Source organism: Podarcis erhardii, assembly GCF_964252035.2.
Source record: "Podarcis erhardii genome assembly, chromosome: 1".
Lineage (NCBI taxonomy): Eukaryota > Metazoa > Chordata > Lepidosauria > Squamata > Lacertidae > Podarcis > Podarcis erhardii.
Genome location: NC_138497.1, coordinates 28,191,460 through 28,204,207, shown reverse-complemented (window position 1 = coordinate 28,204,207; position 12,748 = coordinate 28,191,460). Strand labels below are relative to the sequence as shown.

General features: G+C 40.9%; 1 protein-coding gene across 6 annotated transcripts in view; it reads right to left on the bottom strand.

Annotated features, from left to right (window-relative positions):
* The window catches only part of CEP128 (centrosomal protein 128), a 305,103-nt gene that overhangs the window by 114,598 nt on the left and 177,757 nt on the right, over positions 1 to 12,748 (bottom strand). For 5 of the 6 annotated variants that reach the window (XM_081859123.1, XM_081859125.1, XM_081859121.1 and 2 more), the window contains exons 14-15: positions 9,504 to 10,154; positions 6,668 to 6,832 (exon numbers count right to left, since the gene is read on the bottom strand). In XM_081859123.1, coding sequence (XP_081715249.1) covers positions 6,668 to 6,832; positions 9,504 to 10,154 — 816 coding nt within the window. The remainder of the gene's footprint in view (positions 1 to 6,667; positions 6,833 to 9,503; positions 10,155 to 12,748) is intronic. The other variant, XM_081859126.1, reaches the window with a different exon arrangement.

Below are 12,748 nucleotides of genomic sequence, written 5' to 3'. Positions count from 1 at the left end.
AATTTTGCCTACAAAAGTGGGGGGGAACCAAATTATTGGCTCAAAGCTCTGCCCTCAAAAGATACACAGGACGACACAATTCCAAGTCATTTTAGCAGTCAGTCACAGCACATTATCAGCAACATATAAGCCTCAGCTAAGAACACGGACAACACCACCCTGCGGCCATATCCGCAGAACCAGGAATATATGATCAGGGACAGTGATAGGGAACCTTGAAGAAAAGAAGCATTTTGCACAAACAATTAATAGCCAAGGTCAACAATGAAGGAGAAACAAAGAGAAAGAAAACAAGGCGTTCGGGGCCACCCACTGGCACAGCAAGGATCCTCCTCTCTGAATTTTTCCACCTTAGTTGGTCATTAGAAGAACTTGTAACTAAGAATTTGTACCAGAGTTTGCTTATTTCTGACTCCCTCCTAAATGGGTTTCTCTTTTACATTGCCTTTTTAGATTGTAGGCCTGAGAGCAGAGGCGGTAGTGATTTCTAATCCACCCCGGGAACCTTTTTTGGCTGTAGAAAAGGGCAAAAGGATGTGTCAGTGAACCAAGAAGACTGGCCTGCTGCAGAGCAAGTCCACCCCCACCCCAAGTCCCCAGTAATAATGAATCTAAACAAACCAAGTTGCACAACACTTCGGTTACACATTTTGCTATCCCAAGTCAAATTGCTACTTATCTCGGGTTAGTAAGTGTCCCAAAACAAAGCCATGTGTGTGGTGACTAAAGATGAGCACTTAAGTCTGTTTCCTTGGATCACTTTTCCATGTGAAAAACATCATGGTCCATTTTTACTCCAGTATTTTCCACTAGCTGGGACAACAACAAAGCACCCCATTGCAAACATTAATAGAGTTCTTGGGATATTTTGTTGCCTGAGCACTTCCCCCCCCCCTTTATTTCAAAAAGAAAACTTTGTATGATTATTTCAACCTGCTTTCCTGATCACTTTTTTTGGGGGGGGGGGTAACAGGTTATGTTGGCTGTGAGGGGTGGGGAAGCAAGTACAGGAATCAAGTGATTTCTTGGGATATTTTACGTCCCAGACACTTTTAGTTTACAGCAGGAAAACTGTAAATGGTGTGAGGCTAAAATATGGAAAGACAGTTTCCTGTGCAGGTGACAATACCCTGGTAACAACACACACAACGTAACAGGCTGTTTTTGACTATGTAATTTCTATTTCAAACACAATTCAACATACAATTCTCATGAAGTGTAATTCCATAGACCAACATATCATGCAAACAGAACGTATCAAGAGAAATTAAAGTCCAATGGATGGTCAGGAGATAAAGTCCGTTCGGTTCCTAACTCAGTGACAATATCCTAGCACTGAAGTTCTGTGCTGTAGTTCTGCTTCTCTGAAATGCACACTCGAGGTAATTAAATAAAAAAAGCCTCAATTCTGGCCATACATTATAAAGAAACAGAGCACTATCACCACCAATAATGCTTCAGTTTTGAAAGCAGGGAAGTAATTGGCAGTTACAAGAAGACAGTCTACAAACAGCTGCATTGAAGGAATTGTATTAGGCACTCTAGATCAGGGAAGCCATTTGACTATAGACCAGAGGAGCTCACACTGTCTGGGAAAAGATGATTCCACATATATCTTCAGCTATTTAAATGAAAGGAAGGTTTGTCTATAGCAGCACCAACCAGGGCATGTTGCCAACTTTGAAAGTGCTTTGACCCCAACAACAGGCCTGCCCAGCAGCTGGTATCACACAAGGTGGGGCAGGAGAAGAAGAATCCTGTATGCGTCCCTATCTATGTTACTTGGGGAAGGGGAATAGCACAAAACTTAACATTAAAGCATCTCCTTAATAGACTATAAGCTGCTGAAAGATAGAGTTAAGGTAAAAGAAACAACAACAACAACAGCTGTATACCCTACTAAGGCTTTTTGATGTTCTTGAAATAATATTTATGGTAACAATATAAACTAGAAAGAGAAGTTGAAAGGAATCAAACATCCTGTCTACGGATGAGGTGTCTCCCAATTCTAGAATTCTTTTCCTTCTGAAGCCTAAGATATTATCTGGTCCTATTTTTGGCCACTAATGAATACTTCATGTTGAAACACATCTGGCCTTTGTGTGCTCACACACACACAAAGTCTACTTTAACTTGATTTTTCAGCAGAAAGAATAATAGCACCAAAGAACCTACGACGTTTTCTGTGATCCAATAGAAGTCCCAGTAAACGCCAAAACTTCAGTGATAGTAGACAATAAGTGATTACTTATCATTGTAGCATAAGAAGAGCCCTGCTCGATTAGAATGAAGGCCTAGTCAGTCCATGTTTTCCATATTGACCAACCCAATGCCTTTGAGAAGCCTCCAAACAGGAGAATAGCTCAATTCCACACACAAATACAGAAACAAAATCATTGACTATGGATCATCATCATGATGGTCACTTTTAATATTCACTAGATGCAATGGGGATTGTGATAACTGATCGTCTCCTGCATTTTAGACACTGATGTAACACTAAAATCTGCCCAATGTTATAATGGAAGCGGATGTTGCTGCAGGATGGAAAAAAAGAAGACCTCAAAGGGATTTCATGTACGTCATATAATCGTATTTGCCAATTGCTCTTATAGACTGACTTGTTTGTTTTAGAAAAGTACAGCCCTGTTATGCATGTGGGGAGAAACCCCAAGGGCTTTCGCTTGCATATTTTGGATGGGGTCAATGGTTCAGTTTCTCCCAATTGCTTGTGAGGGACTTTTTCCCCTACAACATTTAATAAGTAAAGTTAAACAGCTCTCAAACAAAATGAAAAACAGAATGTGAACACTCGTTTGACATTTTCTCATTTAATAGATTTTTCTTTGACATTATAAAAGAGCTAGTCCTGAGCAGCTGCTCAGATCAGATCCAAAGAATACAACCGTAAGGATCCAATCATCTCTCGCTCTCTCTCTTTTCTCTTTTTGTTTTTTACCCAAATAAATATTTTGATTTGGTAAAAACAGAATCCGTGCTCTCATGTTCTCTCTTTAATTACGTCCATGCAGCAAGAAGAGTCATCAGAATGCCTGTCATCAGAAAGCGCAAATCCAAACACAGCTTGGCCATGTCAGTCTTTGGGAACGGAAATGGTTGGTATGCACCGGCACAACTTTATTTCCAAGCCAAAGCTTTAAGCAACCTTTTGGTTGTATAATGGCCTGGAGAACACAGAAAACCATAAGCATCTTCTGTTGGGGTGCTATCTCTGAGTCTTTCAAATTACAGGATGAACCTACATTTTATTAAAAGAGGGCAGAATGTTTTTGTTCAAAGCTTTCAACTGGAACATCACATTATTCATTTGTCACGTCCTGCTAATATACTTGGATCCCGTTAAATTCTGTTGCCTATTCTTGCCACCTCCTGCGGAATGTTTAATAAGGAATCATGTTCAAAAGCATGACCAGAAGTTTTAAAGTAGAATGTGCTGGTGCAGAGTAAAGAGGTTTGGTGTTACAAGCAGACAAAGCACATGTTTCTGCAAAGCACAACTTTCTTGGAAAACACCAAAAAACAAGGGATAACATGCTTGGAAGAAAACAAAGAACAAGCGAAAACCTGGTGACTAAACAAATGAACAAGAAGGTGTCAAAGAAGGTGTCAAAGCTTTTAGTGCACAACAGATTTAATAGGGAGCAAACTGAAGTCTTTTAGAGAAAAAGGTTAATATGCACAGAGAAGTCAAAGAAAGGCAAGCCAGAAAGACTTCTTTAAATGCTTGTTTGGTGTGCAGAGTTCAAGGCGTTCTGATCACTCCAGTACTACCAAAACTTTAGATATTCTGCCCCTCCATGGGATCAGTTTCAATTGGGATTGAAAAGGTTTTGTTCACTTCAAGGTTAACTTGGGGAACTCCAGTTATCCCCCCCCCCACACACACACATCCAAATGAGGTTGAAGCTATCATTGTAGCAAGAGGGAAATAATTACTCAGAAAGTGTTAGTGTTCCCCCAAAGAGACCTGTTGGAATGTAATGTGAAAGTGCTGTCTAAAATGTATAAAATATTATTGGAATGGGAGACAAAGGATGAGCAAGTAAAATCTTCAATGATACATTGGTCAATAGATATAGACATGGAAGCATGGGAACGACTGTGGAATATGGATATAAAATTCACAGCATGTTATGGTTTAAGAAGGGACGCAGGTGGCGCTGTGGGTAAAACCTCAGCGCCTAGGACTTGCCGATCGTATGGTCGGCGGTTCGAATCCCCGCGGCGGGGTGAGCTCCCGTCGTTCGGTCCCAGCTCCTGCCCACCTAGCAGTTCGAAAGCACCATTAAGTGCAAGTAGATAAATAGGTACCGCTTTATAGCGGGAAGGTAAACGGCGTTTCCGTGTGCTGCGCTGGTGCAGGCTCGCCAGAGCAGTTTTGTCATGCTGGCCACGTGATCCAGAAGTGTCTTCAGACAGCGCTGGCTCCCGGCCTCTTAAGCGAGATGGGTGCGCAACCCCAGAGTCGGTCGCGACTGGCCCGTACGGGCAGGGGTACCTTTACCTTTACCTCTATGGTTTAAGGGAAAACAATATGAAAATGATATATTGATGGTATCTAACACCAGGTAAACTGGCAAAAATGTATAAATCTCAATCAAATAAGTGTTGGAAATGTAACGAGAAAGAAGGTACTTTTTATCATATGTACTGGTCTTAATGTAAAGTTAAGGCTTACTGGGAAATGATATATAATGAAATGAAAAGGATGTTTAAAATAACGTTCGTAAAAAAACCCAGACACTTTTCTCTTGGGAACTATAGGGACAGAACTACCTAAAATGTATAGAAATTTATTCGTGTTTGCGACTGCAGCAGCAAGAATGTTACTTGCCCAAAAATGGAAAGAAGTCTCCGCAAAGGAAGAATGGATACAAAAACTTGTGGAATATACAGAAATGGTGAATAAGAAATCAAGATCACAAACTTTTTATAAAAGAATGGAAATGGTTTATTGAATATTTACAGATCAATTGTAAACAGAGAAAAACATTGGCAGGACTATAGTAATAACCTGCAGTTTCGTAAGAATACATATTTAAAGAAGATGAATAAATGAACAAATTAAGTTAATTTGGATATTAAAAATAATTTTAAGGAACTGCAGAAAGTGGGGGAAGGAAGTCAAGTTTTGAAATGTCAAAATGATTGTAAAATCAGTGAAATGTATAAATCAGAAAAGTATAAATAATATAAAAAAGGGTGGGTGGGAGAAAGTGTTGCTATTGCATGCTCCCAAAAGTGTCATTACTGTATGTGACACCAGAAACCATAATGATCACCACCAAGAATGACAGAAGTTCACAAACAATCTGTGCCCAAAATTAATTCATTAAAGGAGAAAATATTAAAATACTCCAGAGTTCCCAACAAAATTCTAACATATGCATTCAGGGTGGGGTGGGGTGATGGGACTGAAAACAATACACATTTGCTAAATTTGATCATTCACATATCCAAATAGTTCTTGGTATGAGCTTTCGTGTGCATGCACACTTCTTCAGATACCAATCTCTTTGGATAAAGGTGGGAGATTAACATAATATAATGTAATACAGTCATACACACGAGCTCATACATGTGTAATACAGTCATACACACGAAAGCTCATACCAAGAACTGACTTAGTTGGTCTTTAAGGTGCTACTGGAAGGAATTTGTTTTGTTTTGACTATGGCAGACCAACACGGCTACCTATCTGTAACCATATCCAAATAGTGGCAGAGTTGGGCCACCAGCCAGAGATGGTGGAAGCCAATCTGCACTACCAGGGCCACCTGAGCCTCAAGTGACAGCAACAAATCCATAAACACCCCCAAGTTAGGTACTTGCTCCTTAAGAGGCAGTGAAACCCCATGAAGAGTAGGGCAACCTCCCATCCACCCAGTCTAGGGGAGCACCTACTGACAGTGCCTCAGTATTATCCAGATTGAGCTTCAGTTTAATGGATCTCATCCGGTTCATTACTGAGGCATCTCCAGTTCTACAGCAGATCACCTGTTTTCTGGATTGGGTTCTAAAGCAGTAGGAGTAGATTTCATTTATTTATTCTTGCTTTCCAAGTTGTTTTGGTGAGGTTTGCATTTGTAGCTTAAATTCCTTGCCTGTGACATGCAGCATGTCATCATCTGGATTATAAGGGCTAACCTGCAAATAGCAATTGGTTATAAGGGAATTGATCTTAGTACCGACACTTGGACTAGTTTAAATTCAGGGCCCCTCTTAACCTGCTTAGCTTTGCCACTGAAATCATATAATCTGGTTCCTCCAGACTGTTTCTCAAAGTGCATGGGCTGCTAGATGTTTGAGAAATGTCTGCATGGCATGCTAAAATTACTTATGCAAATATATATATATTTGCTGTTTTCCTCATCAGCAAATTGACATCATCTAACATATCAGGACCCAAAACTGTATCATGCCAGGGGCACAGCCACCATTTTGTTGCACATCATTTTTACACATTTTTTTAAAAATAAAATAAAATAAAGATGGGAAAAGAAATACTAAATCAGAACAATCAGGCATAGAGAGACAAAGAGATGGAAAAGATGGAAAATGAGAGAGATGACATATATAGCAAAAAAGCAGAGAACTGGGTGCTAAAAGGTGGGTCCTAGCCTAGCCTAAAGAAGCTGAACTCTACCTTTTCATCCAGTTCTTGTTTCATCAGCTGGTATTTTCGCCTAAATTTTGAATTTTCTTCTTCCTTCTGGCTTAGCTCCTCCACCAGCTTATCACACTCAATTTTCATCTTTTCTACCTGTCGGCGATGAGCTTTTACCAAATTTCTTTCTTCTACAAGCTCTGCCTGTTGGGAATAAGCAAAACAAAGAACAAAGTTGACCATGCTTATTTAAGTTCCCAACTTCTTGGCCAAACTTTTATGAAACAATTTTAATGAGGGAGGGTTTCATACAGATTTATCTGAAGGAAGCCTCTTACTTGAAATCCACATCACATATCAAATGGCACCATAACTGTTTATCATCAGGTAGCTTTATTGCTATATAATATACATGTGTATTGACTGTTCTATCTGTTAAGTTCTGTCTTTGACACTTCTGTCTTTCCCCTTCTGCTGAAAATATGGCTGTCCATGTCTCTCCAACATTTTCCCCTGCCACATTAGCCCCAAAGAGTTTTTCTTTACAGTAACCTGATAGTAACTCTGTACACTAACATACGACTGACAAGAAAGCAGATGAGACCCCAAAGGATGTCCATTCTCATGAAGGAGAAGGGATGGAGCTATGCAGAAATGTCAGACAGAAACAGGAGGTAAATAAGAAATAAAGTTCTTGCTTACTAGCAGGTTGGAAAACAGGATTGGAATAACCTAATATTCTATTATTGATAAATAAAATGGCAGGCAATTACGTTTTCTATCAGTAATCCCATACTTATTAATCCAATAGTTAGTTTACATAATCCAGGACAACTGGTGTTTTAATTCTGTTCATGCTGTTCTCTAAAATATCAACTTACAGGATCAAACTACATAACAGAGACTTCTGGCAATAGATATATCCTTCCCAGTCTCTGCAAGCGATCCAGATTGTTTTGCACGTAATTAACAGATTTGACCACATGCTGCTCCTCGTGTGTGTTGCACAAAAATGTCACTTTGTATTTGCCACCTACTCCCTGCCCACTCTCAGCCATTGCTTTAAAAAAATGTCTAGAATGAGACCACACAAGCTATTGGCCAGGTCTGGGCAAAATGCTAAACTACAGTTTGGCGCTAAAAGCATGAGCAGAAAACAGTTGCCACAAGCCCCAGACTCATGCGCTGCCCCCTCCTCATGGTTGCCTTTTCCTGTAAAGCTTTAAACAGGAGCAGGGGAACCATGTGGACAGGGTGCACCCGGCATGAATAGCTCTGGGACCAGAGGACTAGACTGCCAAAGAAAAAGCAACAATGTCCTTCAGCTTCTCTGGGCTTGTCCATGATTCTCTGGAACCTTAAAACAATCACTCTTTGTGGGTGGTTACCTGGAGCTGTGATTAGAATCCAGGAATTGGACAAAAGGTGGACATAAACTAAAGCACATTCTGCAGACGCAGAACCTCATTTTGCATTTCGAGTGGTTAGGAGGACCTCTAGGAGAAACAGCATTCAATTCATTCAGTGCATCCCAGCATCATCACCAAGGCAAATCTGTATCCTGAACCAGGTAACTGCGATCTTTGGTTACATTACAAAGTAAGAGAGAGGGTAGATCCAGGAGTCCATACAGTGGAAAAGGGGAATTGTCTTTATCCTCCCCCACGATGTATAACCTCCCTTCCGGATCCCCTAAAAATCACACTGGTCGCTGAGTAAGCAAGTGCCACATTCACTTATTTATGCACCCAATCTACCATTTTATTACATGCACCAGAGTCTTAAGGACGTCAAGTAAATGCCTGTAAGAGAAAGTGTTTCATGTGGCGGCATGTATGGTGTCAACATCCTCTGGCCATTAACAAGTGCACTCAATATTATTTTACAGAGAAGAAATATTTTAGTGAAATGGAGAAAACTAACAAAGCAAGTATCAGAGAACAAGGAGATGCAGGCTGAAGAGACTATTATAACTTTGGTTGTTATTGAAAATGGAAAAAGTAGCTATGGTGGTGTAGAGCAGTGTTCCCCAACCTTGGGCCTCCAGCTGTTTTTGACCACTGGTCTTGCTAGCTAGGAATGATGGGAGTTGTAGTCCAAAAACAGCTGGAGGCCCAAGGTTGGGGAACACTGGTGTAGAGGATATATTTGGGATGGGCTGTCACTTATGTTTGTCATTCTATGCCCAGGAGTATAACCACTACTGGAAAAATTAAATTGTTCTGCAACTGGTATGTTCTGGTCTATTCTATGTCTGTATTCCACAGTTTTGCAAGAGAAGAGAATGTGGTATTGAATGTGGTTTGGCTGTGAATATCAGCTTCAATCTGTGTTTTTGGGGTTGGTGGGTTGTTGTTTTTATTTTTTAAAAAACAAGCTTCTAGGAAGGGGAGACAGTACCTAGTGAAATATCAAAAACAATAGGGGTGGCTGGATAAAATTTCCAGAAGTCAAGGGCAGGGCTTTAATGATCTTGGTCTCTTCTTATGATTAGCCAAACCAGAACAAATGATGCAAAGTAGTTAAAAATGCATAATAAATTATGCAAATAGGAACTCTTATATCCCCTGAGCACAAAAACCTTGTAGGACGGAAGATGTGCATGTTGAAGGCCAGGGATAAACAAAGTCAACCTTTGATACTGGCCAACATACCACATCTATTTGGAATGGGTTATCTCTCTTTGCTCCCCCCCTTTTTTTGTTTTATTTTAAAGCTCAAGACTACATATTTCACAAGAATGCAGAATATGTTCAAGGAGCAAATGGCCAATTTTAAATTGGACAGTTCACACTTCCACTACCCTCCACACAAACCCAGGTACATTATCCAAAAGGTGGGGAGAGATATGCAAAGCTGACTAGCCTACAGGTACCTTGAATTTTTCAATGTGACCAGCTGCTTCTTCCTTTTCTTGGCTGAACAGCTTCATAATCTCTTGGACACGTTGGTCATGTTTGGTTTTCACCCGCTGCAACTCTGACTGAAGCTCTGCTAGCTCCTGCTGGTGGACATCTCGCTCCAACTTCAGCTGCTGACTGACTGTAGCCATTTCTTCCTGGCTAGACTCTTGCTGTTTCTTGAGATCCATCAGGGTCTTGCACATCTCCTTCTTGGATTTCTCGTCGTCTGCCATGTGGCTGGTCAGTTCAGCCCGAATTGCACTCAGGTTTTTTATAACAGCCTGCATCTCTAACAGCTTTGCCTGGTCCTTTTCATGGATCGTGTTAATGGTGGCAAGCTCTTCCTCTAAATGCTGCTTTTCAGTTCTTAGCTGGCTCAGTGTTAGGCTCTGCTGTCGCAGCTCACCCTCTAGCCTCTCTGCAGATTCTCTGACATCCCTGATTTCTTGTTCAAGAGCCATCTGAACCGATCTGGTTTCTCTGAGCTTCACTTCTTTGCAGTGAAGTTCCTCTTCTTGCTTGGCCCTCTTCTCAAGAACATCAGTCAGCTCCTTCTGAAGGTTTTCCATCTGATGCACAGCTGAAAGAAGCTGACTTTTTAAGTCATCCCTTTCCTTATGGACCTGCAATTCAAAAGAGCAGTAGAGGACTAGAAAAAAGTATCAAGAGACACATGGACTTCTACTACAGCATGAGGGACACAATTTTTTATCAGCCCAAAAGCTGCATTCCCTTCACAGGCAACCTTGCAGGGGCCACATGTAAGTGGAGACTAGGACCAGATGTAAAAGTAGGTAGAGTAACAAAGGGGATTCTTACCTTTGTACAACAAGTATATTCCAGCCATGGACAAGTCTGAGGTTTCTACACATCCACACATTTCTCCATCAATGGCATTATAGGGCAGAATAGAGCTGATGAGGGGTGTGGCCTGGAAAGAGTCACAGGGGCTGAACAGTGTCCTACGGAGCCACATTTGGCCCTGGAGCCTGAGGCTCCCCACCCCTATACCATAGGGGGGAAGTGGCCCAGATCAGCACTGTGGAGAAAGAAGACCACCACAACAAAGAGAAGAACACCAGTGTCCTTTCCCATAAATTTAAGCAGCAGCTGAATTTTGCCACTGTCTGAAAACCTCTTTACTAATGGAAGCATGTCACAACCAAACTATGAAAAGGAGAAGAAACACTATAAAGCGGTATGGAATCCAAAAGGTATGCTGGTAATGAAAAGAGGGGTATGGCTCCCCTTTTATATGATATCATTTACAAGTCATGCTTGGAACTTGAAGGGCAGGCATAAACCCCTAAAATAAGCACTGTACATAAAGCTGTACAGTTATCCACTCCCCATTATTCATATTATGGTTCAAGATAACCTATTTGTATACAAACAAATATATACATATAACACAGTGCAACTGCCCAGATTTTTAACCACCCATATCTGGTGTGGCTTCTTTTTTTTAAAAAAAAAGGTGTTTTGCTTGTGTAATTGTATTTACTTGTTTATTACTGCTTACTTTACTGATTTTGAGAGAGTTATGTGGTGCCTTGCTGTCAGAAGTCACCCAAAGTAAAGAACAGTAAATGATCATAAAATCCATTAGGAAGAGTAATAGCAGAACAAAATACAACCTGTTCTGATGGTTTTTAAGGTTGATTTTATTCCTTTAACTATTGTTTACCACTTTTAATATTATGACAAACAGATAAAGCAATATTACATTTAAATGCATAAATATTTTATCCCTCCCTTGAACCCACTCCTTCGCAACACCTTGCATTACAGGCCGCTGCTTAAACTTGGGTTGAAGTCAAAGGCTCACTTCTGTCTCTCCAACCTTCTTTCCTGCCACTGCCTTTCTCTCCAATCCTTAACATTCCTGCAATTCAACTGACTCCCCCCACTGTAGTTACAATCACTGTCGTTATTCTAGATAGACCCTTCCCTCTCAGAAGTCTCAGTTATTTCAGGTTACAGGTTTTCTCTGTACCTTAGACAGGCAGCTTTTAAATCCCAGCAAAGGGAATGTGCTTTGACTGGGTATAAAAGAAGTGACTGAGTAATTATAAAGCAGAGATGCAATGAATTCCACCTACTTGTCAGACTTGGCCTGAGCCTCTTGGGGACACAAAACAGCCTTTCCCTGTCAAAACTGTGTCTCGTATGTTGGTTGCTTATTTTCAAATTGCAGTGAAATGTTTAATTATTGCTTAGAATCTCCAGTCTCCCAATGGCCATCTGCCGCAACTATCCTCCTTTTATGTTTTTACCTTGAGGGTGGAAGGACTAATCTACTATTTTTCACACTGCTAATTTTCCTCCCACGTGTATTATCGCATCAAAAATTGTGCTTCCTCTTTCAGCCTTCAGACGTTACTACTGCCTCTGGACATCATTCAAGAACATTTAATTGAAATGTTCATTGCTATTTTAAATGCTAGCTTTTCAGCAGATTGCCCCCCCCACCCCAATTTTTTTTTTTCAAAAAAAATATAGCCTGCTGTACAAAAGAGAAAAGTATTATCGCAGAGCTCTTAGCCTGAAAGCACAGCCACCTTGGACTGTTAATCAAACACAATGAAACAAGAAAAGGGGATTCCCAAACAAGCCCAGTTATAACATTTGAATTCACTGTTCTGAGAAGGAGAAAAAGACCTGGAAATGCTGTTTTGCCACTGTAAAAGCTGTGCTCTTACTGTTTTGAAGAAGCAAATCAAAGCCTTTGAGAACTGTCAACTTATTCTCTAAAACCTTATTAGTCAGATGAGTGAGCAAACCCTTATCTGTCAGTTCAAATAACTTCTATTAGCAAAGTTCCACACTTTATCTGGCAAAATGCTTGCAGTGCATACATCACCATTTCCTGAAGCAAATACACAAAGGGGATGCGGGATTCCTGGAAGCATTGGGCTTGCCACTGTTGAAAACATGGTACAGTGGTGCCCCGCAAGACGAACGCCTCGCAAGATGGAAAACCCGCTAGACGAAAGGGTTTTCCGTTTTGGAGGCGCTTCGCAAAACAAATTTCCCTATGGGCTTGCTTCACAAGACGAAAATGTCTTGCGAGTTCCTGCGGGGTTTTTCCCCCCTTTTCCTAAGCCCTAAGCCGCTTATCAGCTGATCCGCTGATAAGCAGCTTATCAGCTGATCCGCTAAAAGCCGCTAAACCGCTAATAGCGCTAATCCGCTAAGCTGCCAATGGGCTTGCTTC